The following is a 19,416-nucleotide window of genomic DNA, read 5'->3' on the forward strand; positions in this document are numbered from 1 at the left end:
TACAAATAATAATGAGATGGTTGAGGAAAACTGAGCTTGACAATGAGCTTGCCTCCAGGAGGCAGAGGGTGGTGCCCCTGAGGCTCCTCTGAGGAGGTGATCTTCAGGGTGGAGACCTGGGGACCAGAGGGGTCAGCCATGGGGATCGTGAGGGCAGAGGCTCCAAGGGCAGAAGAGCGAGGCTGGGAAGGATGGCCCGTGGGGCTGGAGCAGGTGCTGGGAATGGACCTTTGCCTCCACTAAACGAAGGAGGTAGGAGAGGGGGAAGGAAAGAAATGGGGATTCAGGCCTCATTTTACAAGGAATCCTTCCTTTTTTAGGGCAAAAACTGCCACCCCCCCACCCCCACCAGCAACACAAACCTTCCATCATCACCCCGACTCCCTCACGTGCAGCCACTTCTCACCTCTCACCTGCTGATCCTTCTGCCCAGCACGCCCTTCACCCCACCCTTCAGGCCCTGGCAAACTCCTCCTTAACCGTTGAGATCCCGCTCAAAATTCCCCTCCTCTGAGAAGCTTTCCCAGACTCCCACCTGCAGGCGGAGGTGACCGCTCTTCCCTGTCCTCCAAGGGGCTTTGTCCCCTCTGCCGGACGCTTCTCCCACTCCCCAAGGTGACACTAAGAGAGTGGGCTCGGGAGGCAGACCCAGCCTGGTTCCACTTCACCAGGTGTGATGTGGGGTATTCATTTTCCAGGGCTGCTCTAACAAAGGACCACAACCTGGTGGCTTAAAACCACAGAAATTTATTGTCTCACAGTTCTGGAGGCCAGAAGTCTGAAATCAGGGTGTTGGCAATGTTGAATCTTTCTGGGGACTCTAGGGAAAACATGGCCATGGCTCTCAACTAGCTTCTGGTGACAGCTGGTGGCCTTGGCCTTCCTTGGCTGGTAGACACATGCCTCCAATCTTTGCCTCTGTCTTCAAGTGCCATCTTTTCCCTGGGTGTCTATCTTCACCTGGTGCTCTCCTCTCTGTCTCTCTCCTCTGCTTAAAAGTATACCAGCCACATGGATGCCCATCCTATTCCAGTGTGAACTCATTTTAACTTACCTAATTACATCTGCAACGACCCTATTTCCAAATAAGTTTGCGTTCTCAGATACTGGGGGTTAGGACTTCAACATATCTTTTTGGGGAACACAATGCAACCCATAACACCTGGGTACGTTTAAACTGTTGCCTCCTCTCTAAAACACATGAAAAAAAAATCTTCCTTCTATCGTGAAAATTAAATGAGCTAATGGGTATCTCAGGCTTGTTGTCATGGTGCATGATAAACCTTCAAAAAAGGTAGCTACCAATGTTAATAATAGCTGGCTGGTCCATTATGAGTTCTTCCAGGGAGACATCACGTCTTATTCCTTTTTCTTTTTAATCCTCAGTGCCTAGCACAGAGTCTGTGCTCAAAACCTTCTGCTGTCTGAATGAGATGCTGCCCTTTTACAGGCAATGTTAAGATCAAAGGAGTGATTTTGAACATCTCTGTCTCCATCAAAGAAAATGGATAGAGAGAGTTAGGCAATGGTTCAAACTTTCTTGGATAAGTTTTTAATGAGCTCTGAATGCCTAAAAGGCATCTCAAAACATTAAATTATTGAATCAAAAAAATGCCTCCAAATTATTCTCTCAAAGTATCTGCAAATTATTCTCAAAAAGCCTTCTTAAAAATTCTATGAGGGGCAGGGAGAAGTATGTTAATTAATCTTTTAATTAATGCTTATCATAAGCTATGTATCAGTCCTAGGGAAAATTTGTGAGGCAGCACAATGCTGTGTTTTTCATGTGCTGCCTGTACCTTTTATGGTTCACTGAGGCCCTTTGTGTAATTGATATAATCGGTACATTTATGTACATTTGTAAAACGCTTTGGAGTAGAATTTTATTATTTTAAGTGATTATAAAGGTTTATGGTTCTTTGCTCTTGTGACATCTTCAGTCATATCTGTATATTTTTAGGCCAAGTCTTTATTTCAGAATATAACCTCCAACTGCAGCGTTATTGGTATGGAGAAAATGTGATCTGCTCTACAATGACTCACTTTATGGTTAGTTTTTCAGGGGCAGAAAGTAGAGAAAAGTGATGAATTGTCTTTCAAAACTTAAGTCCATCCCACCTGCTCTCTCTTACCTTCCTATCCCCCCCATCCCTGCCGTCTCTGGGTGCAGGCTGAATTAACTGAAGTAGGATGCATCTCAGCCCCATCCCAAGTGAGAGCTCTTTTTGAGCGGGATTCAAGGTTTCTGTTATATTCATCTTGAGGTCCAGTTTCTGTCACAGCCTGTGCACATAGTGGGCTTAGTAAATGTTGGATTTTAATTGAGGGCCTGCTATATTATTGACCATCCCAGGCAAAGTCAATCCATAAAAAAACATATATAATATATATGATGCATATTTTACATAATTTAGCTATGATACATATAGCTAATATATTTGTATAGCTAATATATACTTAATGTTTACACACACATATATGTAATATATATTATAGCCAAAACATGTTATTTTTTTTCTTGCAAACATATCTCTGGAAGAATATGAAAGAAAGGAATAGCGTTGGTTGTCTGTGGGGAGGGGGATGAGTGGCGGGGGAGTGGGTGAGAAAAGTAGTCACTCTATTCCATTTAGATTTTTTATTTATTTTATTTTTTAAGCTCTTTATTGAATATAATTGCTTTACACTCTTGTACCAGCTTTTGAGGTACACCAAAGTCAATCAGCTGTATTTATACATATATCCCCATATCCCCTCCCTCCTGCAACTCCCTCCCGCTCTCCCTGTCCCGGCCCTCTAAGGCATCACCCATCATCGAGTTGATCTCCCTTTGTTATACAGCAACTGCCCACTAGCTATCTATTTTACAGTTGGTAGTGTATATATGTCTATGCTACTCTCTCACTTCGTCCCAGCTTCCCCTTCACCCCCCGCCCCCCCCAACCCCATGTCCTCCAGTCCGTTCTCTGTATCTGCATCCTTATTCTTGCCCTGTCACTGGGCTCATCAGTACCATTTTTTTTTTAGATTTCATATATATGAGTTAGCATAGAGTATTTGTTTTTCTCTTTCTGGCTTACTTCACTCTGTATGACAGACTCTAGGTCTATCCACCTCATTACGTATCATTTAGATTTTTTGAATCATGTGAACTGTTACCTATTCCAAAAAATGTTTTTAAGTGCATCTATGTCCAGAATCGATAGCTAGATATGCATTTTTTGCCCTTGCTGATGTGTCTCTTCATAAAGCCATATGTTAAGGGTGCACAGAGGGTTTCCCAGTTATATCATAATCTTCCAAAAGCCTAGGATTACCATTTTCACTCATTCTTTATCTTCCAGGAACCCAACTAAGTGTGATGCTTGCGCTGGTCCCCAGAATTGCTTCAGACAGAAGCCACCACCTTAGGGTGCATCATTTTTTCAATCAGCAAACATTCGTGGAGCCTCTTCTAGGAGCTGGGAGAAGGCAATGAATATAAGGTGACACCCTCCCTCTAAAGCAAGGGCACAGATGGGGGTGTGGGTGGGACAGACTCAGGTGCCACCACTTATCATAGTTTGGCAACAGCCCAAAGGCGGTGTGAATCAAGTGCCACAGGGGAGAAAAACTCAGAACACAGGCTTCACAGATGGGGTGCTTTTGAGCTGAGCCTTGAAGAATAGAGGATGCTCAGGCAGAGACGGCTTTCACTGGAAGGGTGCATCTCTTCCTGCTAGCTGAGCGGAATGGTTAAGAGCGTGTGCAGTTGACTGCTGGGGCTTTGAAGACCAGCACTGCCACTTCCTAGCTGTCTGCCTCTAGGCAAGTTATTAGGGTTGTTTTCTTAAATGTAAAATAGGAAGAAAATGGTTTTTTCCTCACAGGTTTGTTACAAAATATTAGATAAGAGAATGCTTGCAAAGCATTTCAAACATGGCCTGGCACAAAGTAAGTGCTCAGCAAATCTTAGCTATATAATTATAATCGTTAAGCTTACCTGGCACAGGAAGAACACATCTTCAAGGACTGAGTCCTGGATTAGAAGTCTGGGCAGTTCCAGGCTCGCTGACTCTCTGTAGCCAGAGGAGTCCTTCTGTGTTCAACGCCTTATAGTTCCCAAGGAAAACCTTGCTGCCTTGGGGGCATTTTTGGTTTCAAAAGTGAAGAGGATTTCCAGACTTTGTGATGATGGCCGTTCTGATTGGTGTGAGGTGATACCTCATTGTGGCTTTGACTTGCATTTCTCTGATGATTAGTGATGTTGAGCATCTTTTCGTGTGTGTGTTGGCCATCTGTATGTCTTCTTTGGAGAAATGTCTATTTAGGTCTTCTGCCCATTTGTGGATTGGGTTATTTGCTTTTTTGGTATGAAGCTGCATGAGCTGCTTGTATATTTTGGAGGTTAATCCTTTGTCCGTTGTTTCATAGGCAATTATTTTTTCCCATTCTGAGGGTTGCCTTTTAGTCTTGTTTATGGTTTCTTTTGCTGTGCAAAAGCTTTTACGTTTCATGAGGTCCCATTCGTTTATTCTTGATTTTATTTCCATGATTCTAGGAGGTGGGTCAAAAAGGATGTTGCTTTGATGTATGTCATAGAGTGTTCTGCCTATGTTTTCCTCTAGGAGTTTTACAGTGTCTGGCCTTACGTGTAGGTCTTTAATCCATTTTGAGTTTATTTTTGTGTATGGTGTTAGGAAGTGTTCTAATTTCATTCTTTTACATGTTGCTGTCCAATTTTCCCAGCACCACTTATTGAAGAGGTTGTCTTTTTTCCATTGTATACTCGTGCCTCCTTTGTCAAAGATAAGGTGCCCATATGTGTTTGGGCTTACTTCTGAGTTCTCTATTCTATTCCATTGATCTTCCTTTCTATTTTTGTGCCAGTACCATACTGTCTTGATCACTATGGCCTTGTAGTATAGTTTGAAGTCAGGAAGCCTGATTCCACCAACTCCATTTTTCCTTCTCAAGATTGCTTTGGCTATTCAGGGTCTTTTGCATTTCCATACAAATCGTAAGATTTCTTGCTCTAGTTCTGTGAAAAATGCCATTGGTAATTTGATCGGGATTGCATTGAATCTGTAAATTGCTTTGGGTAGTACAGACATTTTCACGATGTTGATTATTCCAATCCAGGAACATTGTATGTCCCTCCATCTGTTTGTGTCGTCTTTGATTTCTTTCATCAATGTGTTGGAGAGGGTGTGGAGAAAAGGGAACTCTCCTGCACTGTTGGTGGGACTGTAAGTTGGTACAGCCACTATGGAAAACAATTTGGAGGTTTCTTAAAAAACTACAAATAGAACTACCCTATGATCCAGTCATCCCACTCCTGGGCATATACCCAAAGAAAAACATAATCCCAAAAGAAACTTGTACCATCATGTTTATTGCAGCACTATTTACAATAGCCAGGACATGGAAGCAACCGAAATGCCCATCAACAAATGAATGGGTACAGAAGATGTGGCATATATATACAATGGAATATTACTCAGCTATAAAAAGGGATGAGATGGAGCTATATGTAATGAGGTGGATAGAACTACAATCTGTCATACAGAGTGAAGTAAGTCAGAAAGAGAAGGACAAATATTGTATGCTAACTCACATATACGGAATCTAAAAATGGTACTGATGAACTCAGTGACAAGAATAAGGATGCAGATACAGAGAATGGACTGGAGAACTCGAGGTATGGGAGGGGGCGGGGGGTGAAGGGGAAACTGAGACGAAGCGAGAGAGTAGCACAGACGTATATATACTACCAACTGTAAAATAGTCAGTGGGAAGTTGTTGTATAACAAAGGGAGTCCAACTCGAGGATGGAAGATGCCTTAGAGGACTGGGGCAGGGAGGGTGGGGGGCACTTGAGGGGGCGGAGTCAAGGAAGGGAGGGAAAATGGGGATATGTATGTAAAAACAGATGATTGAACCTGGTGTACCCCCCCCCAAAAAAAAAAAAGTATAAAAAAGAAAAAGAAAAAGAAAAAAAATATCAAATTGTACACTTTAAATATAAGCAGTTTACTGTATGTGAATTATATCTCAATAAAAATTCTTTAAAAAAAAAAAAGTGAAGAGGAAAATGCTGATGGGTTACTGGAGGAAAATGAGGAGACTGACCTTGGGGGTGGTCCTCAGTGTCAAGGCCTGGGGCTTGGGGATGAGGGGGGATGGGGCAGAAGGGGGAAGCCTAGGAGTCAAGGTCTATGTATTTAGTAGCAGTCGGAACACAGCACTCAGCAGCTGCAGAGACAATGCAGCCTTTTGATCCCATAGGAGGTGACTGCTGTTAGAAAGGCCCCGTTAGTCATTGGAAGGTGACAGGGGATGCTTTTTGTGACAGATGTTCTGACTAACCTTGGGCCCAGGCTTTCCTCTGAAGAATCTGAGCTCTTTTACCCGGTAAGCTCACAGGCTCGGTAGGACTCAGGGGCAAGGACTCCTTGGACACAGTGACTGTGAAAGCCTTCCTGAGAGGTGAGGAAACCTGTGACATTCATTCTCCTGGGGCTTCCTATGAAAGAGAGGGAGAACGCTGTCTCATTCAGAAGGAACTAGGTGTAGTCCTACCTTGGGACAGAGGGACAAACCTCTGGGTCTTTTTTTTAAATACTTTTAATTAATTAATTAATTTATTTATTTATTTATTATTTATTTATTTATTTCTTGGCTGTGTTGGGTCTTCATTGCTGCGCATGGGCTTTTCTCTAGCTGTGGTGAGCGGGGGCTACTCTTCACTGCAGTGCTCAGGCTTCTCATTGCGATGGCTTCTCTTGTATGGAGCACGGGCTCTAGGTGCATGGGCTTCAGTAGTTGCGGCATGCAGGCGCAGTAGTTGTGGTGCACGGGCTTAGTTGCTGCACGGCATGTGGGATCTTCCTGGACCAGGGATCGAACCTGTGTCCCCTGCATTGGCAGGCGATTCTTAACCACTGCACCACCAGCGAAGCACCAACTTCTGGGTCTTGACCGTCACACCCTCCTACACCAGACACTATCTCCAGGTCTAGGAGGTGGACCCAGGGCTCCATTAAAAACAACACAGAAAGTGCATGTATAAACTGTCCCCCAAAAGTTCAAAGGTTTAAAACAATCTTGAGGCGCTCCATGGTATAACATGGAGTTTTCATTCCTGGAGTTAAATGATTCACCCCATCAACCTGTGCAAAGTCCAAGAGAGACTAAGTAAATAATAATAAGGAGTAATAGCTATAAAAAGTGTTGTATTTTTCAAACCTCTTCCATTTTTGCCTCCAGAGTTTTGAAGCATCTCTGAAAAGGAGTTAGGGCTGATATTTCCCCCCATTTTACAGATAAGGAAACTAACACTTCCTGATCAGAGAGTTTCCTGATATCATGAGCTAGTTGCTGATAAAGAATAGAAACACAACTTTTTGTTTTTAAATTATCTCTGGAATTTGATTCGTTTAGCCAACCAGTATTTATTGAGCACCTACTACAGCCAGGCACCGTGCTAGGCCCTGGGATGGAAGAGTGATCACAGAGAGTGGCCCATGGCCTCGTGGAGCTTTGAGTGTAGTTGGGGAATCCAGAACTGCACACAGAGAAATAAATCTAGAAATGCACGAACCATCCCTGCAATGAAGGAAGAGGAGTCAGGAGAGAACTCCTTAAGTGCTAGGATTCTCTGAACCTGGGATTTTATTCAAGCCTCTGAGCTACATGATTGTCAGGATTCTTTCCAATTTGAGCAGAGGGCTTTGCACTGCCTCCCTGCTGCACAGAGGCAGACCCTACAACCCCAGCTGTGTAAGTGTTATCAGAATGCCCTGGTGACAGAGGAAGAACAATGCTTCAGAGGTTGATGAGGTCATGGGAACCTCCAGAACTACATCCCAGCCCCATTCCGTGGCTGTCTTTCAACCTTATCTGGCCGGCTTGTTTATCTTTGCGGGTCTGCAGTCCTGTCCCCATAGTTTTACTCATCTCTTTAGCAAGGAAGAAGGACACCTGGGCTAGATACCTTTCCCCTAAACCTAAGTCCCCCCCAAATGGAGTGTGTCCCCTAAGAGCAGAAGTAATAATAAGATTAAACCTGGGTTTTGTGAATCAAGCTACCAGGAAGAGTGAATAAAAAACTTTAACAAATACCAACCAGTTAAAGCAGTTTGGAAGATCCTTGGGAAAGAGAAAGGGAGAGTTGGGGAGCAGTGGTATAAAAACACTGGGGGTGGGACAGCAATTCTGATTTTTGCAAATGAAGCAACCAGAGAGATGAAGAACCTGGTGATTAAATGAAAAGTTCTTGCACGTGTTTAACTTAAATGGAGTGCGTGGTCTATAGCTCATGTGTATTGTATAATGAGGTTTCAGTAACAGAAAACTGTGAGGCTAAGTCCATGTGCATTTTTGTTTGAGTTGGGTGGGCTTCTCTGGGGATACAGGGAGTCTGGGTTTTGACCAGGGTAGGAAGGATCGTGCGGTGAACAGATCGTTTCCTGAATTGAGAAAAACACTAGTCACCTGTTACGTCTGCATTGTATGTCTTAGATTGCTGCTGGGGCAGATATTTCATCTTAACCGTGTTTATGCGACACAGCAGGCAAAATTACAGTACAATGAGTGTCACCCTTCATTCACGTGTCATACACTCTCCGAAAGTGCAGTGATTTTAGGAGTCAGGCTGCTGGATCTGAATCCTGACTCTACTGCTTAATAGCTGTGTGATCTTAGGCCAGTTACTTAATTTCCATGAACACAGTTTCCTTATCAATAAAATGGGATACATAACACCGCCTCACGAGGCTGTTGAAAAGACTAACTGGGGCTATGCATGTGAACCCCTAGCTCAGTGCCGGCACATGCGGTAAGGGTCCACAAACTCTACATATTACATTGTTTTTATCATCAAAAGCCCACTTCAACCATGCTGAGTATAGAACTGACACACAAATAAAATGAGGTTCTTGCCCTCAAAGAAAGAACTCATGGTGTATATGTATATAACTAACAAAAGACATGTGAAATCAGACAGGGAATTAAGGTACTAACGCCAGGCAAGAGGAACGGAGAGGAGGAGGTGATTATGACCTGAGAGGCGGAGGCCGGATCTGAATCGCCTGCATCAAATCTGAGCCTTCAATCACCGAGAGGTGGAAAGTAGGTTAATTCCAGGCACAAGGAGAAGCAAAGGCAAAGACTTGAGCGTGAAAGTGTCAGAGTTGAATCTAAAGAGCCTTCTCCCTCTCTGTGGGAGAAGATGGAAAGGTTCGTTGGGGCCAGAATTTGGAGGCCTTGAATGCCAGGTTTGGGAATTTGGGCAACACGAAAGCAGATGAGAGCTTGAACAGGTGAGGGACAGGTTCTATCACATCTGATTCTATGGATAACACTCTGGTGGCAGGTGGAGGGATGGCAGGAGAGGAGGGAGGAGACAAGATGCTGAATCGGGACCCACCAAGGGTACAAAGCTGAACCAGACACAGCTTCTCCCTCAAGGAGCTCGGGGCTTAGGGGAAAATTAGACACACACAAGTCAACATCCTAAGAGGAGGGACATGAAACAAAGCAACATCTACCTTCAGGTGGATGCAGGGAAATAAGAGTTTATTTCCTCATCTGTAAACTGGATTAATGGTCATACATTTACCTCTCCGGGTTGTATGAGGATTAAACCATTTGAGGAAAGTAGTGTTCAGCACATGCCCAGAATACGGGCAAAGCTCCATGCCGTCCTACTGGAGCATACATTCTGGCCCTGGTCAGCCTCCAGGTGGAAGAAGCCAACTGGGTGCTGTTTTATGGCGCCAGGCAGAGGAATTAGCGGGAGGGCGAAGGATGGTCAGGGGCTAAGGGAGATGAGACGGGAAAGCAGGTTGGCCACACAGATCAGGAAGATTGAGCCAAAGGCCATGTCCTGGGCTGCTTTTATTTCAACTTAATTAGGAATTGATTCTTGTCTCCCTCCTCCAGCCCCATCTCCAGGGCACATCTCCTTTCGTTCCTGCCGTGGCACCTGTGGTTTTTTGACCCAACTGCACAAACGTGGATAATTCACGCCTAGGCCATGGGCCACGTTAGAACAGTGGCTGGAGTTCGAGACAGGATCTGGAACCAATGCTGTTTACCAGCTGTGTGAGCAGCGACACGTGAGCTCAACTTTCCAGAACTCAGTTTCCTTCCTATGTGATGAGGGTGTTCGGCCCATGACCTCTAACATCTACCGAGCCCCAGGCTCTCTCTGAATCTGAGGTGTCTGGGAATCCTGAAGATCATGGTTAGGGAGTAGGCCCTGGCTGAGTGTCCTCGTACAAGCAGTTCCATTGCACTTGATGAGGAGAGACAGCCTGATTTTGCAACCCACAGCCCTGGCCTGCATAGAGGCAGCCATAGTGGGAAAACCTGCCGTTCTGGGGCACAACCTGTTTTTCTGACCCAGAACCAGGGCTTCTTAGAGGGGAAATGCCTGCTGCAGAGTTGCAACAGGAAAGAGCACAGAGTAATTGTCCTGTTGCCCCTGCTCCTCACAGGAGAGGTGGGCAGTGGAGCGGTTCTTTTGTTGACAAAAGAATAAGACCCTCCGTGTGTTGAGTGTCAACTAGGCATTGTGCACTCCCTCACGTTCTCACAGTGATTCTGCAAGATTCATGCGATTATTTATTTTACAGAGGAAGAGGCTCTGGCTCAGAGAGGTTAAGTAAAAGCCCAAGGTCACACAGCTATTAAATCACAGAACAAAGATTCAAATTCCAGCTGACTCACTCCAAGGCCATTCCTCACCTGCCGTGACAGAGAGCATCCCAATCCCACAGCTTCAGCGACAAAGTTCTTCTGTCCTTCCATCTCTGCTTCACATCCCATTTCCTGTAACTTCTCCCTTTCAACTGGCTTCTTTCCCTCCGCTCACACTCCTGGATGCCTCTCCAATTTTACAATGAACCAATACATACAAACCTTTCCCTCGACCTCCGCTTTCCCTCCTTCTTTTCACACCCACATTCAATGCCTCTGTCTCCTCATCTCCATACACTCCCCCAAATTACTGCACATCATTAAAATCACTCTGGGTATAATTCCCAGTGACCCTCTCATTGCCAGATTCAATCAGTAGATTTCAGTTTCTGCAGCAGGTGACACTAGACCACCTCCTTCTTACTAAAACATCCTCCTCCCTCTGTTTCCATGGCACCCTTCTCTCTTGGTTACCTCCTCATTCTCCATCTCCACTTCCTCAGCCCGTTCTGTGAATGTTGAAAGGCTCTGCCTCCAGCCTATTCTCACTGCAGAGCACCCAGGCTGGTCATCCACCACCATGGCTACACCCCTGCCCCCACACGGATGGCTCTCCAATCTCTATTTCCTGCCCTGACCTCAGATCTGAGCTTCAAAGTCACAGATACAGCTTCTAGACATGGCCCCTGCGTGCCCCATGGGTCTTCAGAGTCAACATGTTCAAAGTGGGACTCATCATTTTCTACTCCCAAACTTGCTTCTGTGTTCTCCATCTCATTTAGTGACATTCAACGCTGGCACTCAGATAATTCACCCAGTCACCCAAGTGGGAAGCCTAGACTCCTAGACTCCTTCCATGGCCCATGCCCTCAACACACCACACACACCACATGACACACCATGTCCACATCCAAAGTATCACTAAGTCCTATCAATTCTGACCCCCAAATGCCTCTTGTATCAGGCCCTGTAACCGAACATAGGTTTGGCAGCTTGCCCCTCAACAGCCAATAAATACAGGGGCAAGCTTCGCAGAGAAGAAAGATGCTTTATTCGGAAAAGGCAGCAATCTGGGGAGAAAGTGGACTTGTATCCAGAGACCAACTCCGAAGATTCTGCTCAGCCATGACAATTTTTAAAGGGAAAAGGAGGAAACAATCTCAGTTAATCATTAAGGCAGGAGGTCAGATTCTCTGTCATCTTTCCACTGCGTGCGGGCCTGCTGACTTCTCCCCATCTTCCTTGGACGCTGTCTTGCTCGCACGATCCTCCTGCAATTGGATGTTCTCTTGCCCTCGTGGTCCATCTGCAAATTTACTAAGGGGAAGCTGGGGGTAGAGAGCCAGTCATTCTTTAACTACATAATTCTTCATTCTTATTCCTTCTAAGCCAGGAAAGGAATCGACTGGTTAGGTAAGGCGTTGTGTATATTTAGAAAAGCAGAAATCAGGAACTAAATTAAATGTTGCCTAACAACCTCATCTTCATGATTAAGGTCTAAGGAAGATAGGGATGAACAAACAGAAAAGAGGCAAAGGAGTTGCTTACAGCCCCTCCTCTTCTTTCTCACTGCCGCTGTCTGAGCGCAGGCTCTTTAGCCTCCCAAAGCACTGTGCTCACCTCCAGTCTCGCAGCTGCACCCCCCCCCCCCCCCACCCCGCCCGCCAGGAGTCTTCAGTCCACTGCGGCTAGAAGGATCTTGCTCACTGGAAAGCTGGTCTTGTCTCCTCCAGTTTATGACCCTTCGGGAATTCTCCATTGTCTAAGGATCTCACCCCACCCACCTCTCCAGCCTCATTTTCCATCCCTGACCACACACTCTGCACTCTACTTATGGCAAAACACATGCCTACAGTTCTCAGGTCCCCTCTTTACCTTCACATGTTGCACCACCTGCCCAAAGTGCTTTTGTTTTTATTCTTCCCCTGTGAAGTCCTACTCCTTCCCTGTTCACTCCTCACCAGACATCCCTGACCTCCCCAGGCAAAGCTGAGCCTGTCCTGCTCTCTGCTTCCCACGTGTCTGCTCACGACACTCCTTACAGCCTCCGCTACACCTCAGCTATGTTTGTGTACAGGTGTTGCTTCTCCCTTGAGAGGGCGGAGGCGGAACCATCCCCGTTTGCATTCTCAGCACTGTGCGCAGAGCCTGGCATTCTATGCTGTCAGGGTAGATGGTATTGAATAATAATAGGTAAGTGTATGACTTTAGGGAGAGGTGCCCCATTTGAACCTCAGCTGATATTCATAAAATCACAAAACCTGGCAGTCAGAGATAAAGCCTAGGCTTGGAGATAAAATCCAACCACTTCTTTATTCCGCCTTTGGCTACTGAGCACCTCCTTGGGGATGGGCATCACTGTACTGTGCACTGAGATTCCAAGATGAATGAAATACCATTCTGGGCCCCCAAGGAACTCAGAGCTCAGGGGTTAGAAAACCAAAGTAAGCAAATTCATGGCACCTTATGAACAGTGATGTGTCTCCAGGATGCATACGTGTGCTTTTATTTTTTATTGGGGGTTGTGGTGGCTGGAGGCTCTGTCCCACCCCTAGATGCAGGTGTTGTGGTTGGAGATTAAAGTTATTTAGGATGAGGATCAGGAGAACTTTATCAAACCTGCATTTAAGGATGAGGTTAGCAACATCACCAAACTGCACGTGGGGCCAAGTATCATGACCACTAACTTTGACTGACAGTAATCATAGGGAAAACCACTTTAAATCTGTGCCATGGATTCCCGTGTACTATCTACCCGTTGGCATTCATGTTTGCATTCAGTATCTATACCTATATTTATGATGTGATGTGCTGTTCCGGGTGGTCTGAGGAAGTAGGTGAATAAGAGAGACCCCATGTTAAGAAGTTGAAAGCATCTGTTAATGTCGTAAAAGATAAAGAGTGAGGAACTATCACAAACTGGAGAAGAAATTAGATAGGAAAACTAGATGAAATATGGGATCCCGGATAACTTCCTGGGCCAGAAAAAGTACATGAGAAAAAAAGGTTACACATTTGATTGAGGTCTTAAATTAGTAAATCATATTGAATTGATGTTAATTTTTAAATTTTGGTCATTGTGCCATGTTTTCTTTAGAGGCTAACCTGAAAGGAAGCAATGTAAAAAGTATACAGGAATTCTCGTAATCGTCTTGTAACTCTGTAAGTCTAAAATTATTTCAAAGTAATATGTTAATAAATATAATTGTCTAAAGCAAAAAAAAAAAAAGTTGAAAGTCTCCTAGGGGAGCTAAGGCATGCGTACATATAACCAAAATGTCATCAACCCCAGAAGGATTATGGGCTCAAAGCATCTCCAAAGTGCTTTGAGTGTTGGCTATAAACTCAGATGTTCTGGGCCACTGAACGAGCTAGTGGGAGTGCTACATTAAAGGGGGTCCAGGGCGCAGGCCAGGGACCTGGGGCAGTTCTGCTCACTGGCCACAGGTGATCTCTAAGCCTGAGCAGCCTCATTCCAGAAAGCCCCATCTGCATAAGGTGTGTGTGTGGGGGGGTGATGCCTGCGTGCTGCTGGCTACTCAGGAGGGTCCAGCACATTTCTGATTTCGCTAAGTCTTCAGCTACAAAGAGCTGCCCCTTTCCTATGCCTGGATGTCTGCTCTCCTTTTAATTGTGCACGATGCCATAACGGGACCAAGCCCAAATCATGTGAATTTGAAATACACACTCTCCCTTTGCAAAGTTAACATGCTTGTTTCTAGTTTCTAGATATTTAGACCAGTTGATTGCGTGCAAAACACTGTTTAAATCAGAGAGCACACAATACAAAAAAATTTAAATCCCAATTTTTTAACCATATTGCTTGGTTTCAGAAAGAGAAACAAGCCTTTTGTTGGCATGGATATTAGAACAGTACTAAAAAACATCAAAGATAGTCACACACACATACGCACACATCCCACAGTATTTATAGGGAACACACTCTGCCTTTCCTATATGCGGCATGGAAAACGGGGCCAGAATGATCCTGCAGAAACTTCCTGATGAAAACAGGCAAGTCAGCCATTCCCAAGCCTGAGCCTGCTGCCGCGGAACCCCAGCCAGGGCGCTAGCTCTTCCTTCGCTGCAGCAAAGATGCTGTGCCTTTCGGGCAGCGCCTGCGCGTAGCCCACTTGAGGGGCTCAAGGAGTGCACGGTCCCTGGCACCGGACTGGGTCCTGGGGACGCCCCTTCTTCCCCGTCCCGCCCCGCCAGACCCATCTGTCAGAAAGACTCCAAATTATCAACCGAGGAGTCACGTGAGCCAAATCCTAGCGCGCCCCCCTCCCCCGAGTTAATTCCCCCTCCCCTTCTGGGTCTGCTTCCGCTGGCCCCCCACCCCCCGCCCCGGCGCCACCTGTGCGCCTCCTCCGCAGGGGGTTCCAGGATCTGCATCCTTCAAGCAGCTTTTGAAAAAAAAAAACAAAACGCAAAACAGAGGAGTACTCCTTTGTTCTTTCACCGGGTTTTCTCTGTTTATGGAAATCAATTCCCACCCCCATCCCAGGTCTGCAAATTTCTCCTACCAACAGTGGGAGCGCGGATCGCTTCATTCCTGGAGACTTTCTATGACCCTGGCTCTGTGCTAAGCTCTTGTCCTGCATTTTATCTTAGTTAAGTCTCATAGCAACCCTCTGGGTAGGTGTAGTTATCTCTCTTTTACAGATGGAAAGAGCTGAGGTACATGGAGTAACTTGCCCAGGGTTTTACAACCGATAGATGGGCACAGCTAGGTTTTGAGCTCAAGTCGGTTTTGATCCGGAAGCCCTAAATCTTTATTGTTATTGTTGTTCTTGATCGAGCAAGGGTAAGAACAATACTTATTACTGAGCAGTTACTATATACCAGGCACTGCGCAAAGTATTTCTTCAAACTATTGACACTGTCAGAAGCAGGCCTGACAGTTACCAGTTATGTGATCTCGAGCAAGTTTCTTAAACCTCTTTTTCAGTCAATTCCCTGACTGCAAAATGAAGCCGAAAACATGGCTATTGCGAAGAGTAAAGGAATGAATATATGCAAAGCACTTAGAACACAAAGTGGCACATATTAATCCCTCAAAACTTTGTGTTTTTTTTTTTCTTTTACCACCTCCATTCACTGGTGAGGTCGGTTTGGAGAGGTTAACCAACTAATTAGTCCGGATTGCAGGGTGCAGACCCAACAGCGCAGACCTGCTCAGATGTCCTGGGGGATGCGGGCCCGCCCGCAGGTGAGTTGCACCTGGCAAGTGGGAAACGTGCTTCTCAGGCTTTGCAGCAAAACGCGCTGTAGCCGGGAGGCCTGGAATGCTCCTTAGCGACAACACAGGCTTGGGGGCCTCCTATCTCCCGATCTGGACGAAGAGGACCCCGGCTGTGTGGGGGGTCCCGCCAGACCCCCTCAGAAGCACCGGGGGCGACACCTGCGCTTCTGGGCCGGCGGCCCCGCGGGCAGGGGGCAGTCCGGCACCGGGAGCTCCCCTCCTCCTCCTCCTCCTCCTCCCCCCCCCCCCCCCCCCCGCATCCCGCCTCCCGGCGCTCACATCGCCGCCCGCCGCGCGCCAGGGCGGAGTTTCCTCCTCTGCTTATTGTTCGCCCAGCGCCGCCCTGCCCGGCCCCGCCGCCCCGCCCGCGCGCTCCCGGGGGGGGGAGGGGAGGGGGCGGGGGCCGGCGCGGACGGGACCGGAGTCGCCGCAGCCGCCGGCCCGGCCGCAGCCGCGCAGACACCGCCCGCGACGCAGCCGTGCGCCGCTCCTCTGCCGCCTGGCTCGGCGCTTCGGCCCGGCTCTGCCGCAGCGGCTGCGAGGAGGAGCCGCCGGAGCGCGATTCGGGAGTCCCGGGTCACGGCCCGGCCGCCGGAGCCACCGCCAGGCCTCCCCAAGAGGCGCCCGCGCTCCTGCTGCCGGCCGCCCCGACCCTCCGCCACGTCCGCAGCCACCTGCCGCGGGCCCGACGCCAGGACACGATGCTCTCCGCGCTGGTGCTCTCGGCGTTGCTGCTGCTGCTGCGGTGCCCCGCTTGTGGTGAGTCGTGGCTCGGGCTCCGCCGGGACCCTCCTCGTGCCTGTGCGCCCCCGGCCGGGCCCGCTGCTGGGAAGCCCGCCGCGCCTTGTGGCGGGACCCGGAGCAGCCCCCAGCTGGGGCCACCCGCGGAGCCCTGACCTTGCACCATCCAAGCCCCTTCCCACCCCGAGGACGCCGCAGGTGCCGGGCTCCGAGCGTGGGTCTTCCGGGTCTCCGTGCGGGTGGAGTGGCGGTGGACTGTGTTGGGGCAAACGGGGGCGCGCCGGAGCTAAATGGGTTTGCGGTCCTAGAGCGGGGTCTTAGGGCACCGCGAGGCTCCACGCTTCCGCTGGATCCCAGGGTCTGATCACCCTTTCTCTCTGGGTTGGAGCGGATGAGGGACGGTATTGTGTCGTCGTTAATTCCAGGCAAAGCGGCAGGCTGGAAGTTCATGAGGAAGTCCCCGAAGCAGGTGACAAGCGTCCAGTAACGGCCCTCGTGGCTATGTGTTTCGTGCTCGCAGAGAGGTTTCTCCAATCATTGCGTGCCGGCTCAGCTCACCTGAGCCTGCACTGGGGCAAGTGAAGAGGGGGAGGGAGTAAGTGGATCTTCTACAGTCCCAGATTCACCTGAGTGTGGTCCCTGCCTCCGTGTCACCAAAGGAACAGCTCCCTTCTCAGTGCATGGCCAGGAAGGTGAGATTTCCTCCAACCCCTGTGTAGAAACAAGAACTTCTTTCTTATGAAACAGCCTTGGGCTGTGCCTCAGAAACACTTCCCATATTTCTTCTAAAGGTGAAAATCTGGGGGAACAGGTAGCGTCCCAAAGCCCCTAGGAACAGCTGGAGTCTCAGCCGCAAGAAAGAGATTCATTTCTGTTTTGCTCACCTGAGCAGGTGTCTGCAGGGAGAAAGAGTGATGTTTCTACTCTAGGGTCAGGAGGACTGTGGTTGCAGCCCAGACAGGGAAGGGACCTGGCTGCTGGTAGGTGCTGGTTTTGGGGAATAAAGTCTTAGGGGCAGGGTGGGGTGGAATGACAGTACAGTCTCTTTTCTGCATCACAGGGAACTTTGCTAGTGGGAAGGGGCTGGCACTCAGAGAGCGAGTAGGTTTGGGCATCCTTTGGTGGGCAGCCCTGATACTTCACAGCCTGGTCTGAAAGGGATGGGCAGAGCCAGTGGGTGAAGGGTGTGCACTCCTAGAGGAGGGGCTGCAGTGTGAGGAATGGTCAGGACAGCTCTTAGGATGGCAGCCACCGCAGACCTGCACAACTTGCAGGGCTGGGAAGATGCTGGGTTGTGGCCGCTCTTCTCAGCCCTGCTCTCAGGAGGGGCAGAGAGCACCCTTTCTGCATGGAGCCTCTTAGCACCATCCAGAAGGGAGGTGGGCTGTGTCAGCAAGGACGGGCTAGTTCCTAGTGCTTCTGAGCTTCAAGAGGCTGAGCTTGGAGGAGAGGGTGTGGGCTGTGGGATGAGACCCCTGCTGTTCTGTCCTGAGAGGAGAGGCTCTGGAGCCACCCATGGGAAGAGCTCCAAGCCCGGCTCCCTGCTGGCTTCAAGGCTGGGACTGTCGTCCCTGGCATCTTGCACTGCCCAGAAACCCAATCTCTTCCAAGAATCCATCCTCAAGACTAGCACGGGGCGTGGCTCATGGTGGGAGCTTGGTATGTGGTAAACAAATGTGGTGCAGAAAAAAGGAACCATAACCCTGCTTCTTCCCCCACCAGCAAGTCACCTGGCCTTTCTGAGCCCAGGTGCCCAATTCCTCAAATGCTATTACAATATGCAGTGATAAAGGGAAGTGCTTTGAAGAGTGTAAACCAGCAAGGGAGTATTACTATTATTATTATTATTTGCATATGTTGAGGCCAGAAAAGGCTGAAGGGCGCAGGCTTGGTGTTTAAAAGCTATGGTGGTTTACTCTCCTGTAGGGACTCCGTAAGGACTGTTCCATCTCTGCCCTTCTGCAGGTATGGCCGCCTGGGTTGCAGTCATCCGGGATGGTGAACCCCCAAACTGCTGGACTCCTGTAATTTAGTTCTAAGCAAGGTTTATAGTGGAACAAAGGAATTATCCCTGACAGGGCCCCGGGAGCTTACCTTCTCATAGGTGGATCACATAGCCTACATTATCAGCAGCATTCAGCCCAGGGCCGACAACCCATTAGACCCCTTTCCAGTGCTTTTTGGTTTGATGTTCATTTGGTTAAACCATATGGCAAGTCGTACCTTTGAACGTGTTTCCTTATCTGTAAGCTAGAAAGAGCAGAGGAACCTCTTGTTTCACTGTTAGAATATTTCTGGGCTTTTGCTGAAAGGACTGGCTGACTGAGTACTCTATCTTCTGTGGGTCTGATCAAGTCATTCGATGGATGAATCCTAGGCAAGGGAAAGACAGCTTGAGGTGGTGGAAAACACTCATACTTTGGATCAAACAGAGCTGCATGACTGTAGACCAGAGAGTGAACCTCTTTGAGTCTGTAAAAATGACAACAAATCTCCATCTTGCAGGTTGCTCTGAAAATGAGAGATAACATATTGTTTGCCATTGTGCCCAACTCATAGAGCTCAAAAAATCCTGGTGATTATGATTAATAAAGCATACATGTCGAGCACTTGAGCAGTTTAAGGTGCCCCCGGCATCAGGATTCTGCTAATGTTTGTGGGTATAGTAATAAAAACTGAAGCTTAAGTGCCACATGGTGTGGGAAAGGGAGGCATATGTGAAAAAGCGGTAAGATCTGGGAAGGAGT

At 47.8% G+C, this 19,416-nt stretch overlaps 1 protein-coding gene across 1 annotated transcript in view; it reads left to right on the top strand.

Moving 5' to 3' along the window:
• The first annotated feature begins 14,647 nt into the window (after positions 1 to 14,647).
• Positions 14,648 to 19,416, top strand: part of PODXL (podocalyxin like) — a 42,934-nt gene continuing 38,165 nt past the window's right edge. The window contains exons 1-2 of the mRNA XM_057732548.1: positions 14,648 to 14,697; positions 16,317 to 16,687. Coding sequence (XP_057588531.1) covers positions 14,648 to 14,697; positions 16,317 to 16,687 — 421 coding nt within the window. The remainder of the gene's footprint in view (positions 14,698 to 16,316; positions 16,688 to 19,416) is intronic.

The sequence above is a fragment of the Hippopotamus amphibius genome, chromosome 4 (assembly GCF_030028045.1).
Source record: "Hippopotamus amphibius kiboko isolate mHipAmp2 chromosome 4, mHipAmp2.hap2, whole genome shotgun sequence".
NCBI classification, from domain to species: domain Eukaryota; kingdom Metazoa; phylum Chordata; class Mammalia; order Artiodactyla; family Hippopotamidae; genus Hippopotamus; species Hippopotamus amphibius.